Here is a 27,842-nt window from a genome sequence, read left to right on the forward strand (position 1 = left end):
ATTAGGATGTTTTCCATTTTAAATAACAGAAACCCAACTCAAGTTGGCCTTTCCAAAAGGGAATATATTGACTCACCAAACTAAAAGTCCAGAGGCAGGTAGCTTCAGGCAAAGCTTGATCAAGGTACAAACATGTGACAAGGACCAGGTTTCTATCTCATTTTCCTCACTAAGGACACTCTTCTCTGTAGACTCTTTTCTCAAAATCTCAAGGTAGCTGCAAAATATTCTCAAGATTACATGCTTCTAGATTATAGTTGGCAAAAAAGGAAATTCTCTTCCCAGGCAGCTCAAACAAAAGTTTTATAATTTTGTTAGTCATTTTGGCCTCTAAATCAGGTATACATCTCTGAGTTAATTATTTAGAGGGGACATAGGATGTGCTGATTTCTTAGTTTGGTCAGCACTGTTCTTCTCCCTCATCACCCGCCAAGCCAAGGATGGGATCAGTTCAACCAAATTGTATTGTTTGGTGATTTGGGATAATGTGAAGAAGGGTGATGTGGTTGGGAGAGGGAGGTGTTAGAACTGGGGCTCAGTGAACTGAATGAGATTTGCCTTTTCCTGAACTAATTGTTCAACCACAAATTGAACAGGCTGGAGTCACAAGCCCGAGCCTGAAGCTGGGGGCTAAGTGTTGAGGGTGATTGGAAAGAGGTTGGCCCCATCCAAAGAGTGGGGGAGGTGTCATCCTGTCCAGGAGTGAGAGCAATACTACACAGTAATTCGAGCAGGGAAAGCTTACTATAAAGAATTATTAGCTCTAATAGGTTAGAGGAACAAGGAATTGTCTAGGAAGACGTAAAGAGAACTCTAGGGAATCTAGGAATGGCAGATGGAAGGAGCAGCCACTCCCCCCAGGACTGAGATAGAGCACGCTAGGAGGAGCCCACCCCAAACCAGGGCCAAGATCCAGATGTTCCTAGGTCACTGGATGACAGAGAGGCCACTGAAATGCCACACAAGCCAACGGAACTTGCTAGAAATCTGCCCTTTAGGGTGTCAAGGAAAACTGTGCGTGGAGACATGTCTCACTAGAGGCATTGCACTACAGAATCACCCATGGGGGCCAGCTGGTGTTGGAGGAGCTACCCCTGCTGCCGAGCCTGTCCAGGGAGCACTCCAGGACAAGGAAACAAAACCCCTTCCTCCTTTGTTGCCTGTCAAACACTCTCTCCCTACAAAGCTTAACATAGGAATAAGATGTAGGGCTTCCCTGGTGGTGCAGTGGTTGAGCATCTGCCTGCTAATGCAGGGGACACGGGTTCGAGCCCTGGTCTGGGAAGATCCCACATGCTGCGGAGCAACTAGGCCCGTGAGCCACAACTACTGAGCCTGTGCGTCTGGAGCCTTGCTCCGCAACAAGAGGCGGCGATAGTGAGAGGCCCACGCACCGCGATGAAGAGTGGCCCCCGCTTGCCACAACTAGAGAAAGCCCTCGCACAGAAGCGAAGACCCAACACAGCAAAAATAAATAAATTAATTAATAAACTCCTACCCCCAACATCTTCAAAAAAAAAAAAGAATATATTGTACAACACAGGAAATATAGCCAATATTAAAAAAAAAAAAAAAAAGACATAAAGGGCCGAGCTACGTGTTCACAGAGCAGGCAGAAAGTATGAAATTTAGATTTTATAACCAGCCTGATAACCAGCCTAGGGAGAGAGTGATTCACTGCTCCCAACTGGGATGCTCTTGCCATAAGAAGGGAGATGGATCTGGGTGGGACAAAAGATTTCACCTACTGAGAGCTTCACAGGCAGAGGAAAGAACAAAGGCATGAGAGTGAGGGCGGGACTTGGGGCATTCACAGTAATATGGTTGATTGATTCTGTTGTTGGAGCAGAGAGGGTGAGGTTGGGAGGGGCAGTCACAGAGTTAGAGAGATACAGGGTGTGGAGTGTCTCCGTTATCATGAGAATTAGTTTGGACTCTACCCATTTGTTTAGACTCTGTATGGATTATGGGGGAGTGCTGAGTAGTCCTAAGCATTAGAATCAGCTTCGTGATTTAGCCAAATAATTTTGGTAGCAATATGGAGAAGGAATTAGAAGAGGGGTGAGCCCAACCAAAGAGACAGATTGAGAGATGAGAGATGATTAAAATGATCCAGGCCAGTGAATGAAAGGAAAGCTGAGTGAAGGCAGTGGCAGTGTGTCCTGGGAAGGGGTTGATTTTAGAGAAATTAAGAGGTGGAATGGACACTTACCAGATGGGGCAGGACTCTTAATGAATCTTCATTATCAGCTCATCAGTACAATCCAAACTGGACTCCAGCAGCTTTACAAAACCATCCTTTTTAGGAAACTGAGGCAGCACAGCCCAGGAGTTAAAAGTATGAGCTCTGGAGCAAATTATCTGGGTTCACACCAGGTTCCTGCACTCTCTTGATGTGAGACCTCTCAGGCTGGCTGTCACCCCTCTGGCTGCAGTCTTTCCTCTGTAAAGAAGAAACAAGAAAACTATCAGCTTCGAAGAGCTGTCTGGGGGACTAAATTAGGTATATGTAAAACATTTGGACCAATGTCTGCTACATCATAAGTAGTCAGGGACATTGTCTATTGTCATTTTTCTTGCACAAGCTGAAGGTAACTTTGGAAATGTATCAAGATGTATTATTGTACTTTATAAAGCATGGCAGTTTATGAATAAGTGATGCTAGCATTTAATCATTCTTGCTTTCTGATGAAATCATTGTCTTCACTTTTGAACAAGGAAACAGAAAATTTAATCAAGAAGGCCAGCTTATCTTTAGGAGGCAGAAAGATAAAGTATGATGTTACTGAGATATCCATGGTCAAACCAGAGTATATGGCTCAACAAGTAAAGTAGTCAAATATAGAATCTTGTCTTCATTCATTCATTTACTTGGCCAACTCCTATTTCCAAGATAACATCTTTTAAATTTAAATCCAGATCCTAACAAGAGAGCTTTGTAGGACTTATTAGTTTCATCAGTGTCACTTAAAATCCAATCAACTGGATATCAACTGAAGGACCCCGGAATGAGGTCAGTCTGTCCAAATGGAAATGATCGTAACAATGATTTATAGCACTGGTATGAGCAGTGACTGTGGACAGGAGAACAGGATCACATGGTCCAGGAGGGGAAACAGACTCCTCTGTTCCCGCTGTCCCCATCCCTGTATGTCTGCCTAGCTCCTAGGAGGTGCTTAGTAAGTATTCATACTTAAGAAGTATGAATTCTCAGACTACTTTTTTTACATCAAAATAAGTAAGTGCAGTTTCAGTCAGGAAAATTGGAGACTGATTTGATTTAATGTAATTAATTTATTGTTTTTGGCCACGCTGTGCAGCATGAAGGATCTTAGTTCCCCAACCAGGGATCAAACCTGTGCCCGCTGCACTGGGAGCACAGAGTCTTAACCACTGGACCACCAGGGAAGTCCCGGAGATTGACTTAAAGAGTCTGTCTCAAACAATTTGACAGAGCTGTCGACTAAATAATAGTGACAAGTAGGCTTGCTTTGGAAATGGGGGTTAGGGCTATTTCAGACAAACTCTGAGAAGACTCAAGATTTTAAGAGTTTTAAGGGATAAGCTCTGAAAATAATATCTAAATCCACCAAATAGGGAGGAAATTTTAATATCCTGTCTAGAAGTTCACACTTGTCAGCTATCCCCATCCCCAGAACTCAGGCTCTAGTATTAAGGACAGGAAGACCTGCCAGAGCTGAGGGTTCTCATGTTGGTGTTCGTCAGCCCAGGCCGGCCATGGGAGGAGAATAATTGTCTGTAGGGTCCAAGGTCAAGAGGGCATTTATTACAAGGAAGGACGTGGCAGCTGCCTCTAAGGGCCCCCTTTATCAGCTTGTTGGAAGTGACTTCCCAATCCAGCACACAGAGTCCCCCAAACCTCCCCTTATAACACCTCCCCCATGAGCACCAGTCGTCTTCTCAGAACCATCACACAGCCTGCCATCTGTGTCCTTCCACTCTTCCCAGGTCCCTGTCACCTGCAGACATTCCAAGAGCAAGATGTAGCCTTTCCTCTTCACAGTCATTCAGGAACAATGCAAATAGGTACAAAAGAAAGATCTTCTATCTTCCATAAAAGATGAGAATGGAAACCTAATTTTATCTGGAGTCTAGATTGAACCGCCCATCACCATCATTCTAAATAACTTCCTTGCTTGCTGCAACTCTTTCCTTAATGAAATGTTAGCCTATTTAGTAAATTTAATGGTACTGTCATATCTGTGGAGGAAAAGATTTCATGAGATCCATTATCACTGGTTTATAGACACTATTCTCTTCCTGCACTCAGTGGAACTTGGTGAGGAAGTTGGATTAGCCACCTTTGTGATTGTGTCAAGTTAAACAAAGTTGTATCTCTATAGTACTATGTTAATCTATGACTTTTTCTAGCCATTTTAGTGGTCATTTGGATTACCTGCATTGTCAAACAATGAACTGTCTGTATATTGTCCTTTGATTTGGTCTAAACTACAAGAGCCAATTGGAATTCTGCAGTAGACCCATACATTCTCTGTGTATTTCTCATTACTCTTTCAGAGCTACCATTTCTCTTTTTCTACTGCCACTCTCAGAAGCCTGTACTAGTTGAGGCCTCTCTACCAGATTCCCTTCAAAACTAAGAACTTTTGATTTTGCAAACATAGTTCTGTCTTGTGCCTTATTCACTCACGATTATGTTCCTGGCTATTTCCACTGATCGTTATTCTGTTCACCCTAGTTGATGCCACCTTTCATGGCAACAAAGCTTCAAATTCATTTACTTTGCGAGGCTCAATATTTTCTCTTCTATTGGACGGCAAGGCGTAAACTCAGCTTAAAATTACAATCGCTTTAGTCCCAGATTTAGAGGTGATGCTGAGAAGATTGGTTGCAGATTTAAGCTATCTCAAACTTTTTGCAGCCCAGGAGTTCCTCCAGTTTTTGTTTGCAAAATATTTCCTCCTCTGAAGATTTCTAAAGTTTGTTTTTCAATTCCATATTTCTTAAGTATATTTTCCTTTATTTTTCTACTTGAAATTAAAAGTCCATATCCCTTATCAAAACCACAACTCAAAATACAATCAATGTAGTATTTTATTTTTTACATCTTTATTGGAGTATAATTGCTTTACAATGGTGTGTTAGTTTCTGCTTTATAACAAAGTGAATCAGTTTTACACATACATATGTTCCCAAATCTCTTCCCTCTTGCGTCTCCCTCCCTCCCACACTCCCTATCCCACCCCTCCAGGCAGTCACAAAGCACCGAGCTGATCTCCCTGTGCTATGCACCTGCTTCCCACTAGCTATCTACCTTATGTTTGGTAGTGTATATATGTCCATGCCACTCTCTCACTTTGTTCCAGCTGACCCTTCTCCCTCCCCATATCCTCAAGTCCATTCTCTAGTAGGTCTGTGTCTTTATTCCTGTCTTACCCCTAGGTTCTTCATGACATTTTTTTTTCCCTTAAATTCCATATATATGTGTTAGCATACGATATTTGTCTTTCTCTTTCTGACTTATTTCACTCTATATGACAGATTCTAGGTCTATCCACCTCATTACAAATAGCTCAATTTCGTTTCTTTTTATGGCTGAGTAATATTCCATAGTATATATGTGCCACACCTTCTTTATCCATTCATCCAATGATGGAAACTTAGGTTGTTTCCATCTCCGGGCTATTGTAAATAGAGCTGCAATGAAGATTTTGGTACATGACTCTTTTTGAATTATGGTTTTCTCAGGGTATATGCCCAGTAGTGGGATTGCTGGGTCATATGGTAGTTCTATATCTAGTTATTTAAGGAACCTCCATACTGTTCTCCATAGTGGCTGTACCAATTCACATTCCCACCAGCAGTGCAAGAGTGTTCCCTTTTCTCCACACCCTCTCCAGTATTTATTGTTTCTAGATTTTTTGATGATGGCCATTCTGACTGGTGTGACATGATATCTCATTGTAGTTTTGATTTGCATTTCTCTAATGATTAATGATGTTGAGCATTCTTTCATGTGTTTGTTGGCAGTCTGTATATCTTCTTTGGAGAAATGTCTAGTTAGGTCTTCTGCCCATTTTTGGATTGGGTTTTTTGTTTTTTTGTTATTGAGCTGCATGAGCTGCTTATAAATTTTGGAGATTAATCCTTTGTCAGTTGCTTCATTTGCAAATATTTTCTCCCATTCTGAGGATTGTCTTTTGTGCTTGTTTATGGTTTTCTTTGCTGTGCAAAAGCTTTGAAGTTTCATTAGGTCCCATTTGTTTATTTTTGTTTTTATTTCCATTTCTCTAGGAGGTGGGTCCTAAAGGATCTTGCTGTGATTTATGTCATAGAGTGTTCTGCCTATGTTTTCCTCTAAGAGTTTGATAGTTTCTGGCCTTACATTTAGGTCTTTAATCCATTTTGAGCTTATTTTTGTGTATGGTGTTAGGGAGTGACCTAATCTCATACTTTTACATGTACCTGTCCAGTTTTCCCAGCACCCCTTATTGAAGAGGCTGTCCTTTCTCCACTGTACATTCCTGCCTCCTTTATCAAAGATAAGGTGACCATATGTGCGTGGGTTTATCTCTGGGCTTTCTATCCTGTTCCATTGATCTATCTTTCTGTTTTTGTGCCAGTACAATACTGTCTTGATTACTGTAGCTTCGTAGTATAGTCTGAAGTCAGGGAGCCTGATTCCTCCAACTCCGTTTTTTTCTTCTCAAGATTGCTTTGGCTATTCAGGGTCTTTTGTGTTTCCATACAAATTGTGAAATTTTTTGTTCTAGTTCTGTGAAAAATGCCAGTGGTAGTTTGATAGGGATTGCATGGAATCTGTAGATTGCTTTGGGTAGTAGAGTCATTTTCACAATATTGATTCTTCCAATCCAAGAACATGGTATATCTCTCCATCTATTTGTATCATCTTTAATTTCTTTCATCAGTGTCTTATAATTTTCTGCATACAGGTCTTTTGTCTCCTTAGGTAGGTTTATTCATAGATATTTTATTCTTTTTGTTGCAGTGGTAAATGGAAGTGTTTTCTTGATTTCAGTTTCAGATTTTTCATCATTAGTGTATAGGAATCCAAGAGATTTCTGAGCATTCATTTTGTATCCTGCTACTTTACCACATTCATTGATTAGCTCTAGTAGTTTTCTGGTAGCATCTTTAGGATTCTCTATGTATAGTGTCATGTCATCTGCAAACAGTGACAGCTTTACTTCTTCTTTTCCTATTTGGATTCCTTTTACTTCCTTTTCTTCTCTGATTGCTGTGGCTGAAACTTCCAAAACTATGTTGAATAACTATGGTGAGAGTGGGCAACCTTGTCTTGTTCCTGATCTTAGTGGAAATGCTTTCAGTTTTTCACCATTGAGGACGATGTAGGCTGTGGATTTGTCATATATGGCCTTTATTATGTTGAGGAAAGTTCCCTCTATACCTACTTTCTGCAGGTTTTTGATCATAAATAGGTGTTGAATTTTGTTGAAAGCTTTCTCTGCATCTTTTGAGATGATCATACGGTTTTTCTCCTTCAATTTGTTAATTTGGTGTATCACGTTGATTGCTTTGCATATATTGAAGAATCCTTGCATTCCTGGAATAAACCCCACTTGATCATGGTGTATGATCCTTTTAATGTGCTGTTGGATTCTGTTTGCTAGTATTTTGTTGAGGATTTTTGAATCTATGTTCATCAGTGATATTGGCCTGTAGTTTTCTTTCTTGGTGACATCCTTGTCTGGATTTGGTATCAAGGTCATGGTGGCCTCATAGAATGAGTTTGGGAGTGTTCCTCCCTCTGCTATATTTTGGAGAGTTTGCGAAGGAGAGGTGTTAGCCCTTCTCTAAAAGTTTGATAGAATTCGCCTGTAAAGCCATCTGGTCCTTGGCTTTTGTTTGTTGGAAGATTTTTAATCACAGTTTCAATTTCAGTTCTTGTGATTGGTCTGTTCATATTTTCTATTTCTTCCTGATTCAGTCTTGGCAGGTTGTGCATTTCTAAGTATTTGTCAATTTCTTCCAGGTTGTCCATTTTATTGGCATAGAGTTGCTTATAGTAATCTCTCATGATCTTTTGTATTTCTGCAGTGTCAGTTGTTACTTCTCCTTTTTCATTTCTAATTCTATTGATTTGAGTCTTCTCCCTTTCTTTCTTGATGAGTCTGGCTAATGGTTTATCAATTTTGTTTATCTTCTCAAAGAACCAGCTTTTAGTTTTATTGATCTTTGCTATCGTTTCCTTCATTTATTTTTCATTTATTTCTGATCTGATTTTTATGATTCCTTTCCTTCTGCTAACTTTGGGGTGTTTTTGTTCTTCCTTCTCTAATTGCTTTAGGTGCAAGTTTAGGTTGTTTATTCGAGATGTTTCCTGTTTCTTAAGGTAGGATTGTATTACTATAAACTTCCATCTTAGAACTGCTTTTGCTGCATCCCATAGGTTTTGAGTCCTTGTGCCTCCATTGTCATTTGTTTCTAGGTATTTTTTTTTATTTCCTCTTTGATTTCTTCAGTGATCACTTCGTTATTAAGTAGTGTATTGTTTAGCCTCCATGTGTTTGTATTTTTTACAGATCTTTTCCTGTAATTGATATCTAGTCTCATAGCGTTGTGGTCGGAAAAGATATTTGACACAATTTCAATTTTCTTAAGTTTACCAAGGCTAGATTTGTGACCCAAAATATGATCTATCCTGGAGAATGTTCCATGAGCACTTGAGAAAAAAGTGTATTCTGTTGTTTTTGGATGGAATGTCCTATAAATATCAATTAAGTCCATCTTGTTTAGTGTATCATTTAAAGCTTGTGTTTCCTTATTTATTTTCATTTTGGATGATCTGTCCATTGGTGAAAGTGGGGTGTTAAAGTCCCCTACTATTATTGTGTTACTGTCAATTTCCCCTTTAATAGCTGTTAGTATTTGCCTTATGTATTGAGGTGCTCCTATGTTGGGTGCATAAATATTTACAATTGTTATATCTTCTTCTTGGATCGATCCCTTGATCATTATGTAGTGTCCTTCTTTGTCTCTTCTAATAGTCTTTATTTTAAAGTCTATTTTGTCTGATATGAGAATTGCTACTCCAGCTTTCTTTTGGTTTCCGTTTGCATGGAATAGCTTTTTCCATCCCCTTACTTTTAGTCTGTATGTGTCTCTAGGTCTGAAGTGGGTCTCTTGTAGACAGCATATATATGGGTCTTGTTTTTGTACCCATTCAGCCAATCTGTGTCTTTTGGTGGGAGCGTTTAGTCCATTTACATTTAAGGTAATTATCGATATGTATGTTCCTATTCCCATTTTCTTAATTGTTTTGGGTTCATTATTGTAGGTCTTTTCCTTCTCTTGTGTTTCTTGCCTAGAGAAGTTCCTTTAGCGTTTGTTGTAAAGCTGGTTTGGTGGTGCTGAACTCTCTCAGTTTTTGCTTGTCTGTAAAGGTTTTAATTTCTCCATCAAATCTGAATGAGATCCTTGCTGGGTAGAGTAATCTTGGTTGCAGGTTTTTCTCCTTCATCACTTTAAATATGTCCTCCCAGTCCCTTCTGGTTTGCAGAGTTTCTGCTGAAAGATCAGCTGTTAACCTTATGGGGATTCCTTTGTGTGTTATTTGTTGTTTTTCCCTTGCTGCTTTTAATATGTTTTCTTTGTATTTAATTGTTTTTTGTTTGTTTGTTTGTTTGTTTTGCGGTGTGCAGGTTTCTCACTGTTGTGGCCCCTTCCGCCGTGAAGCACAGGCTCCGGACACGCAGGCCCAGTGGCCATGTCTCACAGACCCAGCCACTCCGCGGCATGCGGGATCCTCCTGGATCGGGGCACAAACCCGCGTCCCCTGCATTGGCAGGCGGACTCCCAGCCACTGCGCCACCAGGGAAGCCTGTATTTAATTTTTGACAGTTTGATTAATATGTGTGTTGGCATATTTCTCCTTGGATTTATCCTGTATGGGACTCTCTGTGCTTCCTAGACTTGATTAACTATTTCTTTTCCCATATTAGGGAAGTTGTCAACTATAATGTCTTCAAATATTTTCTCAATCCCTTTCTTTTTCTCTTCTTCTTCTGAAACCCCTATAATTCGAATGTTGCTGCATTTAATGTTGTCCCAGAGGTCTCTGAGACTGTCCTCAGTTCTTTTCATTCTTTTTTCTTTATTCTGCTCTGCAGTAGTTATTTCCACTATTTTATCTTCCAGGTCACTTATCCGTTCTTCTGCCTCAGTTATTCTGCTATTGATCCCATCTAGAGTATTTTTAATTTCATTTATTGTGCTGTTCATCATTGTTTGTTTCATCTTTAGTTCTTCTAGGTTCTTGTTAAATGTTTCTTGCATTTTGTCTCTTCTATCTCCAAGATTTTGGATCACCTTCACTATCATTATTCTGAATTCTTTTTCAGGTAGACTGCCTATTTCCTCTTCATTTTGTTAGGTCTGGTGGGTTTTTATCTTGCTCCTTCATCTGCTGTTTTTCTGTCTTCTTATTTTGCTTATCTTACTGTGTTTGGGGTCTCCTTTTTGCAGACTGCAGGTTCGTAGTTCCCGTTGTTTTTTGTGTCTGTCCCCAGTGGCTATGGTTGGTTCAGTGGGTTGTGTAGGCTTCCTGGTGGAGGGGACTAGTGCCTGTGTTCTGGTGGATGAGGCTGGATCTTGTTTTTCCGGTGGGCAGGTCCATGTCTTGTGGTGTCTTATAGGGTGTCTGTGAACTTATTATGATTTTAGGCAGCCTCTCTGCTAATGGGTGGGGTTGTGTTCCTGTCTTGCTAGTTGTTTGGCATAGGGTGTCCTGCACTGTAGCTTGCTGGTCGTTGAGTGAAGCTGGGTGCTGGTGTTGAGATGGAGATCTATGGGAGATTTTCGCCATTTGATATTATGTGTAGCTTGAAGGTCTTTTGTGGACCAGTGTCCTGAAGTTGTCTCTCCCACCTCAGAGGCACAGCACTGACTCCTGGCTGCAGCAACAAAAGCCTTTCATCCACATGGCTCAGAATAAAAGTGAGAAAAAGTAGAAAGAAAGAATTAGTAGAAGTAGAAAGAATGAAAGAACAAAAGAAAAGAAAGGTGGAAAGAAAGAAAGAAAGGAGAGAGGGAGGTAGGGAGGGAGGGAGGAAGGAAGGAAGGAAGGAGGGAAGGAAGGAAAAAAGAAAGAAAGAAGATAAAGTAAAATAAAATAAAGTAAGATAAAATATAATAAAGTTATTAAAATAAAAAAAATAATTATTAAGAAAAAAAATTTAAAAAAAAACAAAAAACACGGACGGATAGAACCCTAGGACACATGGTGGAAGCAAAGCTATATAGACAAAATCTCACACCGAAACATACACCCTCACAAAAAGAGGAAAATTGGAAAAAATAATAAATCTTGCTCTCAAAGTCCACCTCCTCAATTTGGGATGATTCGCTATCTATTCAGGTATTCCACAGATGCAGGTACATCAAGTTGATTGTGGAGCTTTAATCCACTGCTCCTGAGGCTGCTGGGAGAGATTTCCCTTTCTCTTCTTTGTTCTCACAGCTCCAGGGGTTCAGCTTTGGATTTGGCCCTGCCTCTGCGTGTAGGTTGCCGGAGGGCGTCTGTTTTTCGCTCAGACAGGACGGGGTTAAAGGAGCAGCTGCTTTGGGGGCTCTGGCTCACTCAGCCTGGGGGGAGGGAGGGGCACGGAGTGCGGGGCGAGCCTGCGGCGGCAGAGGCTGACGTGACGTTGCACCAACCTGAGGCGCACCGCGCGTTCTCCCGGGAAAGTTGTCCCTGGATCCCGGGACCCTGGCAGTGGCGGGCTGCACAGGCTCCCCGGAGGCGGGGTGTGGATAGTGACCTGTGCTCCTACACAGGCTTCTTGGTGGCGGCAGCAGCAGCCTTAGCGTCTCATGCCCGTCTCTGGGGTCTGTGCTTTTAGCCGCGGCTCACGCCCGTCTCTGGAGCTCCTTTAAACAGCACTCTTAATCCCCTCTCCTCGCGCACCAGGAAACAAAGAGGCAAGAAAATGTCTCTTGCCTCTTCGGCAGCTCCAGACTTTTCCCCGGACTCCCTCCCAGCTAGCCGTGGTGCACTAACCCCCTGCAGGCTGCGTTCACGCCTCCAACCCCAGTCCTCTCCCTGCGCTCCGACCGAAGCCCGAGCCTCAGCTCCCAGCCCCGCCCGCCCCGGCGGTGAGCAGACAAGCCTCTAGGACTGGTGAGTGCCGGTCGGCACCATCCTCTGTGCGGGAATCTCTCCGCTTTGCCCTCCGCACCCCTGTTGCTGTGCTCTCTGCGGGCAGCTCCGAAGCTTTCCCCCTCCGCCACCCGCAGTCTCCGCCTGCAAAGTGGCTTCCTAGTGTTTGGAAACCTTTCCTCCTTCACAGCTCCCTCCCACTGGTGCAGGTCCCATCCCTATCCTTTTGTCTCTGTTTATTCTTTTTTCTTTTGCCCTACCCAGGTACGTGGGGAGTTTCTTGCCTTTTGGGAGGTCTGAGGTCTTCTGCCTGCGTTCAGCAGGTGTTCTGTAAGAGTTGTTCCATGTGTAGATGTATTTCTGGTGTATCTGTGGGAAGGAAGGTGATCTCCGCATTTTACTCTTCCGCCATCTTCCCCTCATCTCAATGTAGTATTTTATATGCTTTAGGAGTTCAGCAATTATTATCTTTTATATACAAAATATATAAATGTTGAACAAATAATTTTTTCTGATTATAAATGCTTCTTGGGGTACTTTTCCCCATTATTTTATTTAAATGTTAATGAATAAATGTTGTCTTTTTAACAAACTAGCATTTCTAGCATGTTTAATAATATTGCAATACTAACTATCCAGTTATAAATATATTGGATTTTTTTTTTTATCATTTCAGGTGGAGGATGCCTTAGAAGCTGTCAAAAATGCTACAAATGAGCAAGACCTTGCAAATCGCTTTAAAGAATTTGGAAAAGAGATGGTGAAACTTAACTATGTAGCTGCAAGACGACAACAGGTGGGAAAGATTTTGGAAATCTAGGGGAGAAAGTGAGTGAGTTTAAGTAACCTTGTAGTTTTGTAGGCCCGGACAGTGGATCAGCTGCACCTGCCGGCTATCAGATCATCAGATGCCTTAGGAACCTGTGATCACAAAGGCATCTTCCTACTCGGGCCCGTTCTGGCCCTACCGTACCGCGCTGGTACTCCCTGGGTACTCTCGGGCCCCTGCGTGCTTACAGTAGGTCACAGGCCACCTGCTTCACTGGTGGGAACCACCACGCCAGCCCTACCACACTCTAACCTTTCTTTTTTTTTGACCTTTATATTTATTTTTTTATGGAAGTATAGTTGATTTACAATGTTGTGTTAATTTTGGCTATACAGCAAAGTGATTCAGTTATACATATATTGATATATACATTTTTAAATATTTTCTTCCATCATGGTTTATCTCAGGATATTGAACATAGTTCCCTGTGCTATACAGCAAAACCCTGTTGTTATGCACTTCATGTGTAATTGTTTGCATCTGCTAACCCTAAACTCCATCACTCCCCCACCAACCTCCCCCTTCACAACCACAAGCCTGTTCTCTATGTCTGACCACACTCTAACCTTTTGTTCACACTTGGAAAAGCTCCCGATTGAAATATAAAGAATATCAAACTGTGGTGTGGCCACTCCCTGGGCACTGTCTTAGCCCTCACTTTTTATCTCCCAGCCCTGTGGACAGCACCGTGCATATACACACCCCAAGTGTGTAGTATGTACAGTGAAACTTTTATCAAAGAGATTAAGTAAACACGAAGAAAAATAGAGAAAAGGCAGAGAGAGAGAAAGAGAGAGAGAGAAGGGAATGGACAGGGGAGGGAGAGCACAGGTAGCGAGTCACTTTGATGAAGGTGGTTGACCTGGGGTTTTCTTTGCCTCCCTTTTGTCTCAGGATGACACCCTCCATTTAGCCAGTTCTATTTGTTCAGTAGGTACCATCAGAATTTAGTTTGCAAAGAGTGTGTCCTTTTCTTTCTTCTTAGAAAAAAAAATCTTTAAATGTGGAGAGGTTAGTTAAAATCCTATTCATCCATCTTCTTGACTATTCTCAGGATTCTTCAACATTTTGGGCACTTCCTAGTGACTTTTTCTAAGGTTCTCTGTGACCAACAGGAGAATTCTAGTGAACATTTGTTGCGTGTTCATCTGTGCCAGACTGAAGTGACACCCGTATTACAAATTGACCAAGATCTAGTCCCTTCCCCTAAAGAGCTTCCAGTGTCCTTTGTGGTGGGCACACAGTCATGATTTTAGTTCAGGTGATTATTTTTAAGTATTTTGTTATCAGCAGAATCCTTTGTTCAAGTGGAATCTTGTGTGGTAGCCCACAATGTAATGTGGTTAGGAGCGAAGTTACTCTGAAGCACAGGTTTGAGGCCCAAAAGCCACTTAGCTTGTTTAAACAACTGAAAAAAAAATGCATTGAATCTTGATTTCAGTGACCAACGAGGAGGCTGGGGAGAAGGGTGGGTGCCAGGACACTCAGAGTCTTGTAGAGTGTTTGGATTTTATTGTAAGTGAATGGGTAGTAGTTGAATAGTTCAGAGTTTGGTATCAAAGTCTCAGATTTACAGTTTAATGTTATTCTAGGTACGTTGCAAAGATGGGGGTAGCATGGAAGAGGAGAGACTAGTTGTAGTTGGGAGGGGGCTGAAGTCATCTAGGTGAGCGATGCTGGTGATTCTGGAAAATCTTTATCAAAAGTTCAGGCTCTCGTTCAATTCGTCAAAAGAATTTGGTGAGGAACACAAAACACAGAGGAAAAAATAAATACACACACTGAGTCTGAGGCGCAAAGAGAACAAAGACACAGTTTATTCAGGACAGAAGCAAAAGTTACACACTCAGAGAAGCGTGTGGGCATCCTCTAGAGTGAGGGGTGCCACCCAGGGTTATTGATCCCCTTTTTGTCTTATTTTTAGCACTTTGAATGGGTGGGGGTCTTTTTGATTGGGGGGAATATTCTTTGAGCAGAGGGTTGAGGTGTGGCCTGGATTTACACCAGGTTGCATCAGCTTCTGGTCCTGTGCGTTTGTCTCCTGAAGCCACCCTACATGCACTCTAGGAGTTGTTTTCCCTTAAATTGTCCCTTGCTAGTTGAGTGCCACACGTGGAAGGTCCTATAGGGTCATCAGCAACCTGTGCATTTTTATTGCACATGCTCCATGGTTTTTCATGGTCAGAGTTTCTTGCTCAGATGCTACAAAGTTGTTTTAGATGCCATTCCTCCATGCATCATGGCCTCAGTAAGGGCAAAACAAGGAGGTAGCTTTGCCTTCTGACTCATGCCTGTACATGAGGAGGCTGTCCTGGGGCCCGGCTGTGTCTTTTCTGCCTCAGTGGTGGTCTCAAATAGCTTGGCAGCAGTACCGGTGGAGAAAAGCATAGGGAGTCCACGTTCATTTTGAAAATAGAACGCTCAGGACCTGCTGTGCAATTGGCTGTGGGAGTTTAGGGAGTGACAGCAACCAGTTCACATCGGAGGTTCTGTTTGAGCAAATGGATAGATGGTGAGGAATTTACTGAGATGGGTGAAGACTGGAAAGGGACCAGTGAGGGTTCGAGATCAAGATTTCATACTTAGATGCATTGATTTTGAGATGCTTGTAAAATCCATGTAGAAATGTCAAAAGGAGAGAGATGTGGGTTGGAGATGGAAACAAGTCATCAGCATGTAGCTGGTATTAAAATCCACAGTAATATATGAGATATTTATCTGAGAATGCCCATAAATATAATTTATTTTTATCTCATAAACCTTGTTTTAACTAATTGCTATTTCACACTCTTTCAAGAAAATGTAGGAAAAAAAGTAGAATTAAAAGAAGAAAAAAAATTGTATAACACTCTACCAGCCACAGAAGTGTTGTGCTAATATTTTGGTATATTACTTTTCAGTTGTTTATCTTCATATTGTAACATATTTACAATCATACCATGCATACAAATAGGTGTAAAATGTTCTTCTTTATTTATCTTATAAATATTACCCATTTTATTATTTTTATAGAAACTTCTTTTAATATCCACATAAAGAGTCCATCAAATGAAAACTTCAATAGTCTACTTAACCAATTCTTCATAAATCAGCATTTACATTGTTTACAGGTTTTATTCATGTGATTAAAAATGTTTCTAAAAATATCTTTATGGAAAGAATTTCCCACCCCCTATTTCTCACTTTCATATTTAGATTTTTTTTTTTTAGTATAGATATATCCCAGAATGGAGTCCAAGGTTTCTGGCCCAGGTGTTCTGGAGGTTAATAAGACCCTTCATGACTAGTTGGGAGGAAACTTCTACCTGCACCACCTGGATTATTGACCAGTGTAGAGGATACCCTCACATGTTGGTTCCCCATTTATCTGTGTTGATCTTTAGGGCTAAAAATAAGTCATCCCAATTTAGAAATTGTGTTGGCTGGCATAGATCTGTTAGTGCTTAAGCAAAGGGGGATAGATGGCTCAGTTAGTTATTTACTACTTAATGTCAGTTTGTCTTGACAATCTTAGATATCAAATATAATGTGCTTGTCTCAGAATTATTTTGACCCATGGAAGAGATGTAATTCACTGTTTCCAGGTCATCCATCTATCAGGTACCAAGTGAACAAATAGGAATAGAACCCCAGTGGTTCAAATACCCTCTAATGATAGATTTTGAAGCTAGAGAAATTTTCTCCTAGAGGTACTCAGCTGGCAGTCCTACATGGTCCTCAGAGAACAGTACTGCCTTTAACATTTCCAAAAATGCTGTGAACCTTTTCTTAACAATACCCTTTAAAGCTGAAAATAAAGAGACTCTCCAGTGGTACTATTTTGCCATCCCAAACTAAGAAAGCAAATCATCTTTGATCTATTTTTTTTATTATTCCCTAAACTCAAATGAGTGATCCGCCATCAAAAGTAGTTTTAAAAAAAACGAACCCTGTGCTGAAAATGATAATGAAGCGACAGTGATGCACTAAGCAAAATCAGAGGAGGTCGATTTCCCATGTTTGCGATTGTAATTGAATGTGGAGTCAGGCACAGTATCAGAAAACTGAAGTTTGGGTTTTCCATCTGCTGATAACTAACTCTGATCCATTCAAGCCACTTACCTTGTTGGTGGCTCAGTTTTGACATTCTTACAGCAATATTTATTGAATGCATTTCATGGGCCAGATACTGTGCTGTTGCCTAAAGAACCAGTGAGCAAGATAGCTAGGGCTCTCTGCTCTCATTAGACATACAGTTTAGGAGAAAGACATATACTTAAATAAGTAAATACAATAAAGCATTGATGAGTATTAATGATAGGAGGGAAGAGGGTCTTGTGGGAGCAGATAGAAGGGGATGTAGCTTAGAGAGTTGTATGGAGAGTAGGTTCTCAGAGGATGGGCCCCATCAGGGGAAAGGATAGGGTGGAAGAGGGATGCTCAGATGGCTCACATAGAAAGAACAGTATGTGCAAAGTCTTGGCAACTAGAGAGAAGAGAGAGATGGTTTCTAAAATTCAGTGGTCCTAGATGTCTGTGACTTTAAGCTCTATTACAGACACTTCCATGGCAAGCTTCATGGAAGTGACGGGTTTGTGTTTTGCACACACAGGAGCTGAAGGACCCTCATTGTCGGGATGAGATGGCAGCCGCCCGAGGGGCTCTAAAGAAGAACGCCACAATGCTGTACACAGCCTCCCAAGCCTTTCTCCGCCACCCAGATGTTGCCGCCACCAGAGCCAACCGAGATTACGTGTTCAAACAAGTGCAGGAGGCCATTGCCGGCATCTCCAATGCTGCTCAAGCTACCTCGCCCACCGACGAAGCCAAAGGCCACACGGGCATCGGGGAGCTGGCTGCGGCTCTGAACGAATTTGACGTAAGCATCTGGGTGATATACCCAGAAGGGCGTGTGTTTTCACTGAAAAAAATGTTTTGGGATGAAGGGCCACCAAGATAATATACATTGATTTACCTCTCTTGAGGCTTTTGATAGTAAGTTAAACTACCTGATGTATGACTGTTACTAGGAATCCGACATCTTGGTAGAACCTAGTTTACTGGTCTTTAAGGGAACTAACAACATGTTAAAGAGGACCTGATCCCATGCAGGTAGAAACCTTGAACACTGTAACTTTCCTCCACCACAGGCTATTTTAGGGACAGTTTATCATTTGCAGGATGATCTTTATTATTAAAGAGGCAAATGTCATAGGCAGTGTAGATGTGGATTGCCTCGATGTTGTGTTTGGGTGAAGAACTGCTCTCAATTTCTTCATTTTCAATCAGTGGTGAGCAGACTCCACTGCCCTCTCATCCCATCCGGGATCCTGGTCTTCCTCGCATCAGCCCCTCTGGGTGGCACCTCTGCTAGTCCCGTGAATGACCCACATTCTGAACCTACTATTTCTAGGGGTGTGTCCCAATGAGGGAAGCAGTAGAAGGATGGCTCACTGTGCCATAGTCATGGCAACCGAATGAATGGGAAGGATGCATGTCATCAACAGCCCGGGATGACAGCTCTCACTGCCCCTGGGCCAGGATACAGCCCACCTGTGAGAAGGTGGAATTCAGTTGAGTTCATCCCATGTTCAGTGAGAGCCTACATGTGTTGTGAGCTAAAAACATTTATAAATAATTAGTATCTGCTTTTAAGAGTTATATTTTCCCTTAGAGGAGATGAAGGATGCAGAAATGTACTGAAACCCTTTAAGTGATAAAATACAATGTAACAGGAATTCATAGGAGAAGAATTGGCTACTTAACAGCTGTGGAGAAAGATGATGAGTTTGCTTTTGGATATGTTGACATGAATTTTTGGCAGGAGATGACTGGCTGCCTGCTAGAAAACAGAACCAGGAGCAAACGATTGTTAAAGGTATGGAGATGGATGATATAAAGGAAGGATAATTATAACACTTTATACACAGATAATTCTTTCCAGTTTTCACAGGCATCTCTCTTCTTTCTTTTATTTTTTCAGTTAGTCAAAAAAATACATATATTGAACTCAGACCATATATATATTATTTCCAAAGTTTCTAAAATAAGGATTAAATACAATAAATTTCAAGTATTTACCACAGAAATTAGGCCTTAACATGTAGTGTATTCACAAAGTTTTAGGAGACAACAGAAAATTCGTTGGAACTAATAAGATACTTCAGTGAGGTTATTGATTTTAAAATAAAGATATAGAAGTTACTAGATTTCCATAATGTAAAAAAAAAAAGTAGAATAATAGAAAAGAGATCCTGTTCACAAAATAAACAATAAAAATAATTTGTTGGCTTTATTTCACTACTTAATTTTATTTCTTTATTATGTTAGAAATAATCCTGATACAAATGTAGAGGATCTAAGATAGAAAATTATATTACTTTACTGAGGGGTAAGTTGTACTTTTTGGTAAATGATGTCATGATTCCAAGTAGGAAAAACTATTGACCCTATCAGTTTTTATAATATTCAGACAATCTGTATAAAAATTCTAGGAGGGTTTTCTTGGAACTTGACAGAGTGATGATATATATATTTTTCCTTTTATTTTATTTTATTTTATTTATTTATTTATTTATTTATTTTTTCCTTTTATTTTTTCTGGGTTAAGAATGAATGAGCCCATAATTTAAGAAAACAAAAATGAGCAGGTCATGCACTCAGATATTAACACATTACAATGCCACTTAATTTTTACTGAGTGCATTAGAATAAAATTGTCTCATCAGTTAAACAGAATAGAAAATTATAACATTAACTACAAAATTATTTTATGAAATGATGCTTTGTTTTTTGTTTTTTTGCGGTACACGGGCCTCTCACCGTTGTGGCCTCTCCCGTCGCGGAGCACAGGCTCTGGACACGCAGGCTCAGTGGCCATGGCTCACGGGCCTAGCCGCTCCGTGGCATGTGGGATCTTCCCAGACTGGGGCACGAATCCGTGTCCCCTGCATCGGCAGGCGGACTCTCAACCACTGCACCACCAGGGAAGCTCTGAAATGGTGCTTTTTAAAATTAAAGAATATTTAGATTTTGACACAATTACACTTTTATAATCATAGTTTATTTTATAATCAAAAAGTAAACAATAAAGCCTAAGTGAGAACCTGGTAATAGAGTAGATATGCAGCATACAGAGGACTCTCTTGAAGGAATGTCCAGACTCTTCACCTGCTGCCACCTTTTGCCCGAGAGCGTGGTGACTGCAGCTTCCCATTCTCTTTGTATCTCAACCATTTTCCTTGTATCTCAACCATTTTCATTAAAAGGAGCTTTTACCTGCAGTGAATATAACAATTGAGGCATCATTTGGGTTATTATGGCTTTGGATTCAGAAAATAAAACTTAGGCCATGTGGGAAAAGTCTACTAGTAAAGTATGTTGGAGTACTTTCCAACTGTTCTAATAGGTTGGTATCTTCTCATTATGGACAAATAGGCTTTGGGAGGTTAACATATGAAGGCAATAGTCAAAGATTTTTTTTTATAAAAAAAGTGGCATATTAACTAAGTCACTAATTATATTTTATTAACTTTATCTGTTGCTATGTGTCATTATAAATATTAACTAAGTGATGTTTATTACTTACATTAACTCAGTATCTTATATGTTAACTAATTGTATATTATATTAGCTTAGTATATTAACCAAGTAATATTGTATTATTAAATGTATATTAGTTCTCAAGCTATGTAAATTGCATGCAACATTATCTAATGTTTAAAGTTGTATTTCTCAGATGTTGACAGAAATCAACATGTGGAGCTGTCTTAATTAGCAATTCATAGATAGTAATCCCATTTGGTGTGGTTCTCTAAAAACAGTTATTTAGTAAATGAAATTGATTTCAGTACTTTCTCAAAAGTAGTAATGCTAGTAAAATATTATTATTTAAAGATATAATGTAATTAAACAGTTGTAGATTTTTTATCATTTCTGACACCAGCAAACCTGGACAGTCCTTAATGATATTTGAAAATCTCTCACTAAAATAATGTTCCATTTCTCTTTGTAACAGAATTATACATTTCTGTTCTATATTTGCATAATGAATACCTCGGTATTTTTTATTTCCCAGGTGTATTGACTTGAAGTTGATTTAGAATTCACAGGCATTTGTCTTAAATCCTAAATGCTATTCTCAGATATTAAACAAATTGATATTACATTGGGTGGGAAACTCACTGACACTTCCTGTGATTTACTTTTCTGGTAATATCCCTTACCGGTGCTTGGTTTGGTGGCTTGCCAATGTAATAGGGCTTTGAAAAAGTCAAGCAATTTTGAGATTCTGAAGTGAAAAGAACCGTACAAATACAAAATATATTTTCAGTCATCCCCTAATGTTGAATTTGAAGTCCAGACCATTTCATAATAATAGTCATCATTGTGTTAAACCCAGTTTTTCTGGGAGGTAGGATGCAGAAGTGGCTTCGAGTTTCTCAGTTGATTAAGAACAAGGCAAAAATTAGTATTTTTGCATTCATTTGTCTAAAATTATAGGATTGATTTCTACCTAGTTATAGTTGTATAACTATATAGTTATAATTATGGCTCAATGCTCGGTGACCTATTTTCTGGCATTATTATCCTACCTACATGAAGAGTTGATGTAGTGATTTATAAAGTAAAAGACTGAAAGAAAAAACCCAGTATTTTAACAACTTGAAACTGTCAAGAGAGTCTCTAATGATATAACAGCAAAAAGTAAAATGATTGCTAATCAACGGAAAAATCAACCTCTGTTTAAAATGTGGCAACTTGAGATAGGTAATTTTATCTAGTGAAGCTATCTACTAAGGGATACTGAAAAGAATTAAGAAAAATGTGGTGACTGCTCAGAAGTAAATCATGTTATCATGTCAATTTTGACTGCTAGAAAACTTCCAAGAGTGAGTGGGAGAAAGGAAGATGAAAAGTTATTCCTAAAGAATCTCGTTATTATTTTAAAGAAAAGAGAGGATGCCGTGCCTTGTTTTTTGAAGCTTTCTTTTGTAGATGAAGATACTTTAGAAAAATGGAAATTGACACCACTCATGGTCCAGTCTTCATAATTGATAGCTATTTTGCTTTTACAGTTATTATTTTCTTTTAAATCAGACAGTTCCTCTAACCTTAATCTCGAAGTCCTCTAATCTTAAGCATTCTACTTGTGGTTTTGCTTCTTTCTTTTCCCATTTCCCTGGGAATTGGCTTGACTAATAATTCTCTTTTGCTTTTACATTTAATTTCTCTTACTCCACTTGTTTGGTTCCCTCAGCCTATAGAAAAAATGTATTTGTATTCTACAACCTAAAAAGAAAATGAAATAAAATGTTAGACTACCGTACTTACCATCTTCTCATTATTCACTCTTTGTTTTCCTTACAGAGTTAAGAAGTAGATTCGAATCTACTTGGCCTCTGACTAGCTCTTACCTCTTTCAGCCTTGTCATCCACCCTCTACTCCTGCCCTTCCTCTGTGATACTATGTCTGAGGATCTCTAGGGAACGTTCACTCATGAAATCTTTGTGCTCTTATTTTCTAGTTCTTGACTGCTTCACCTTTGGAAAGAGGGGGGCATTGAATAGTATTAACTATACTTTCTCTTTCACTGTATTACTTCTCACTTGCAAGATTTAAATATCTGTGCTTGAGAAGTAGGACAGCCTGGTCTCAACCACATTGAGCTGAAATGTCACCATGACATACCAACCCTGTGTAAATTGCCATGTTTATTTCTGCCTAATTTTTCATACCTCCCCTCTACCTTTTAGGTTTTCTTCCTTTTTTCTCCTTCTTTTAAAATATATTTTCATTTCTTGATCCAGTGCTAATTCTCTCACTGATCTGGCGTTCAGTGGGTGGAAATGTTGGAGTGTGAGTATGAGGAATGATGAGACATCTGTATCACAGGTGGATAAGGGCAGCAAGGATCCGTAATCTGACAATGTTAAGGGATTGAGCCTAACTGCAGTGGGAGAGAATTGTCACACCCCGGGAAGCAACTTCGTGCTCCAGTGTTTACTCCCTATAGGGTTATTCCAACTGTGTGCTGTCCTCAGGGGGTGCACTCACATTCTAGGAGATTTAGTCCAAAGAAAGAGGTGAAGGAACAGGAGTCCAGGTGACAGCAATCACTTCACAGAAGGACCCCAGCTCATTGCTGGGACATGAAAAGAGGTTTCTGGGTACCTGAGAGTAATAACAACCCTGAACTAGGGTTTGGGATCCCGGGTTGACATATAGCTCCAGTGGAGAGCTGGAGGGCTATGTAGATCACTTAGGTCACAGGCCCAAATACATGACCTCAGAGATCTATGCTGAAGGAATCTGAAGTAGAGTTTTTCTGTTGACCCCCTTCTCCAAATATCACTCTTCATATTTTTGAAGAGGAAATAATTATTTCTTACTCTTGTTACCAGGCCCAGATAGATGCTCCTGGGGAAGCGCTAGTCCCTTAAGGAGCCATGAACCAGAATTCTGGCTGGCTCAGGGATTCTTAAAGGGTTTTATTGATTCATGGTCTCTACAGCATCAGGCAAAGAGGAAGGTCTCCTTGGAGAAGTACATTTCACAGAGCCTGTTATTCAGTCCTTTCCCAGTTCTAACCCTCCCTTTGGCTGTGGAAATCAACATAGTTATTTATCAGAGAGGCTCACCCCAGGCCTCATCTCCTTCTCTGATGTTCTGTAAACATCTGCAGACATCTGGTAACCCCCATATTGGCTTAAGAAGATCATAAGTTTTCTATGTATTTGTTTACATTAGAGTGAGGGTGGAGAGAGGAGCGGAGAGGGCCCCATCAAAATACTGTAAACACACTGGTAAGGAAAATGCAAGATGTAGCTCATGTTCTAAAGCAATTAGCAAAGTGGAGGAACAAATGCATACAAATAAAAGCCAGTAAGCAGGACCATTTAACTTTTGAAAAGCAATTTCAGATTTCTAATTCAGGTGCTAAAAAGATGGAACAGGCAAGCTCAGCAATCTTCTGCCTGTCTGAGTTCATGCCAATGTTTCTGAAGGCTTAATATCTGTACAGTTACTATGTCTGTTATTCTTTAATACATGTATTAGTACTCCTTAATAATGCTCTCTGCTATATTCCTACGAAGTGGTTCCCACTTAATTGGCTTTTAGAAGTAGCCTAGGACATTGGGAAGAGCCCAGAACTTGGATTCAAATGTCTGGCTACTACTTAAAGCCCTGTAAGTAACAAAGGATGTGTGACCTTAAGTTACCGAGATAGCATCTCTAAGCCTTGGAATAAGGTTTTAGGCACAGGAGAGCTAAGATCATTCATAAAGGTGTAAAGGAGAAATGCTTACTGAACAGGTATAGTTACTGCAGTGCTTAAATGCTGTGGCATGCACCTGTATACATAGTATGCATCTAACCTTCTGTGTGTGTGTGGCAGGGGTGAGATGAGGGAGGGTGAAATCAGAGAAGAATTCCTGGAGGACGTGGTGCATGAGTAGGAATTAACATGATGAGTGTGAATGAGACTGTTTCTCAGACAGAAAGAACATCCTTGCATGCAGAGGTGTGGTGGGTAGAGGAAACGTAAGCTATTTGGTTCTGGAGCCCAGGGAGAAATCTGGCTAAGTCGGTGAGCTGGAGGAAGCTTCTAGAGGCTTGTAGGCCTTGAAAGGGGCTGGGCTTCAACCTGAAGGCATTAGGGAGTTGCTGGTGATCTAAGCAGGGGAAGGTATGCATGGTCAGATTTGTGTTTTTAAATACCTCTTTGGCTGCAGAGTGGAGAATGGATTGGAAAAGGGCAAGGCTGCAGTGCAGCGAGAGTGATTAGGGCGAGAGGTTATGAATGTCTGAGGACATTGTGAGAACAGGAATGGGAAGAAGTGGATGGATCTGAACCACATTGAAGGAGTAGAATCAACAGGCCTTGAGGACTGTACTTCTTATTTTCATTTATTGAAAAAGTTAATGCTTTGTATAGTAAGCTTTAATTATGTAAAAAACCAAACATTTTTACAGGTCCAGTTGTGAAGTCTTGAGAATTTTCAATCTTTTGTGGGATATTTTTTTTTTATGTAATATAACTTTCTTGCATTGATTTCTTTTTTCTGGCTCTTAATTTACTTAACTTACATTCCTCCCAATATAATTATGAAATGCCTGGTAATTTATAGATATATATTTTGAACATTTTATTCCAAATTCTACAATATCTAGAATTTTTCTAATTTAGTTTAAGCTATTTATGTTTAATCAAGCTCCAATTAGTGTGTGCTTACTAATGTTTATTTTACTTTTAAAAAACAACAAACTTTTACACACACTTTAAAAAAGTGGAGACATTTTCCCATGTGGTAGGACGTAATAGTAATAACAGGGTTAGTAGGGTCCAGCAATTCTCATATCTTCTCTGAATCGATCTGCCCTTTTTTACCCTGGCAAATTAAACTCACCAAAATGTACTTTTAATCCTTCCTAGCTAGAAACATTTGGTGGTGTTTTAGCATTCTTTATCACACACTGACATCTGGTGGCCAAATAGAACATTAAACCATACTCCAGTGGGTTTCTGTCGAACTGTAAACATAGCACAACCTAAATACATGCTATGCGGCCAAACTCAGGGGATGTAAATATGGAGAGGGTGTAGCCTGCCTTCAGAGAACTGTTAGTCTGCTTATGACAGCTTTTGTAAACTAATGTTATACAGTGGATGTTGCATTAATCCCTTTTGGAAAAGTTTGTAGCCCGGGGAAGGTGGTAAAGATGGATACAGATGCAAATGAGTTTATAGCAAGAGATGCTCAAGGCAGGGTGGAGTTTTGAGGGGTTCTACTGGCTGAGTGTGAGACAGTCAGCCAACATCTGGGACAAGGTATTCTTCCTGAGCCAGGAAGCAGGGACCCATTTATCCAGTATCATCATTTATTGCTGAGAAATCTTATTCTGGAACATTGATGCCTCCCATGTCTTCTTGCTTCCCAGAAACTTTAGCTTTATAAGGTGTTATAAGCCTAGGAGTATTTCCTGATAGCATCATTTACTTTTCTGTCATGTCTTATTATAATTACACCAAGGAAATATCCCAAGACAATTTAATTTCTCTTCTACATTTCAATTAGCAAACATGGAGCTACAAAACGTCATTGCGCAAAATAGCAGAATGATATTTGAAATATCCTTCTTGAAAATTGTGGTTCAAATACTCATTTATTTGCCTCCCTGATGTCTTTAATCAAAAGTATTATATTTCCAATCAAGTTCTATTTCTTTTCACAAGGGAAAATGTAAGAACCTATATTTTCCCCAAGATAATATTTTTCTCCTTTAAGAATATTGACTGATTCTGTGGATCTGAGTTCACCTTTATTTCAAATAATTAGTACTAAATCTAACAGTGAATATTGACATAATTGATTATCATATTCTAAACTGTCTAAATATGTGATGGCAAATATGATTTTGATTATCATTTATTTATTAGCCATACTATAAAATTTGGGAACGAAACAAGTGCTTTTATCTAGTGAACTGTTTAGTGGTGAAACATGTGATTTCTTTAAAATGCTCACCTCCTTGGTCTTATTTTTTTATGATTTCTTGTGTTAGAGTGCTTGTCTGTACTTAGCCCTCCAGAATTATACCTTCCCCTTCTTGTGTGTTTCCTATGGTACAGTAATGAGAATGTACTTGGTACTCATTTTTAAGATTTAGTTTGATTCTGTGGTGAACTACACACTCACACACACACAGCTCTTCCTAAAACACTCATTTGGATTTCTCATCAAACAAATTCCTTAACATACTTCCCGAACTTCTCCAGCAGCATGTTCGGGAAACTTTACTACAACCTATTGAGTCCCATTGTTCATTTCTCCAAATGTTCTCTGATACCCTGTTTTGTTCTTATTACACACATTCATTGAGCTAAGGCGGTAGGGAAATGGTTACCCATGGATGCACGTGTGGCAGAAAAAATTGCAGGCAGCTGATGTAACTGAGGGCATGAGTCCCGTGTTCATCCTCCTGGTTACGCTAGTCATGCTGGTGGACAATACGACATCATGGTGTGGGGCAAACAAAACAAGCTCGTGTCTGAATCCAACCACAGAACTCTTCCTTCTATGCCTCTGCTTCTGAATCTATAAAATGGGGTAATAATGTTGACTCCTCAAGATTGTGATAGTAATTTTATGGGATGAACATTCATAGGTGCCTAATCCATGGTAGGCTAGTTATTACCTTTTTCTCCTACCTCTCTTAACAGAAATGTCAGCCAGACATCTTCTACCCAAAGTTAGTGTTAAAGCTGTTTCCTAGAAAAGTCTTAGGGATCAGTACCTGATTGAAAAGTTGTTAATGTCACTTGACAGTAGTTATAGATACAGTAATACCATTCACTCTTCTGCGGCCATATCTACACCATCATGCACAACAGCCTCCAAAGAAGGTTTGACCAAAGCATAAGCAATCTTTTTTTTTTTTTTTTGTGTTACGCGGGCCTCTCACTGTTGTGGCCTCTCCCGTTGCGGAGCACAGGCTCCGGACGCGCAGGCTCAGCGACCATGGCTCATGGGCCCAGCCGCTCCGTAGCATGTGAGATCTTCCCGGACCGGGGCACGAACCCATGTCGCTTGCATCGGCAGGCGGACTCCCAACAACTGTGCCACCAGGGAAGCCCAAGCAATCTTTAAAAAAAAAAAAAATTATTAGTATTTTTTATTGATGTATAGTTGTTTAATAGTGTTGTGTTAATTTCTGCTGTACAGCAAAGTCATTCAGATATATATATGTGTATATATATATGTTCTTTTTATATTCTTTTCTATTATGGTTTATCATAGGATATAGTATATAGTTCCCTGTGCTCTACAGTAGGACCTTATTGTTTCTCCATTCTATATGCAATAGTTTGTGTCTGCTAACCCCAACCTCCCAGTCCATCCCTCCCCCAC

General features: G+C 40.0%; 1 protein-coding gene across 3 annotated transcripts in view; it reads left to right on the top strand.

Moving 5' to 3' along the window:
* CTNNA2 (catenin alpha 2) overlaps positions 1 to 27,842 on the top strand; it is a gene marked incomplete at its 5' end in the record, with an annotated part of 1,047,388 nt that overhangs the window by 222,941 nt on the left and 796,605 nt on the right. For all 3 annotated transcript variants that reach the window (XM_082851289.1, XM_082851290.1, XM_082851291.1), the window contains 2 exons: positions 12,798 to 12,917; positions 17,542 to 17,808. In XM_082851289.1, coding sequence (XP_082707415.1) covers positions 12,798 to 12,917; positions 17,542 to 17,808 — 387 coding nt within the window. The remainder of the gene's footprint in view (positions 1 to 12,797; positions 12,918 to 17,541; positions 17,809 to 27,842) is intronic.

The sequence above is a fragment of the Leucopleurus acutus genome, assembly GCF_964270905.1.
Source record: "Leucopleurus acutus genome assembly, chromosome: 12".
Classification (NCBI taxonomy): domain Eukaryota; kingdom Metazoa; phylum Chordata; class Mammalia; order Artiodactyla; family Delphinidae; genus Leucopleurus; species Leucopleurus acutus.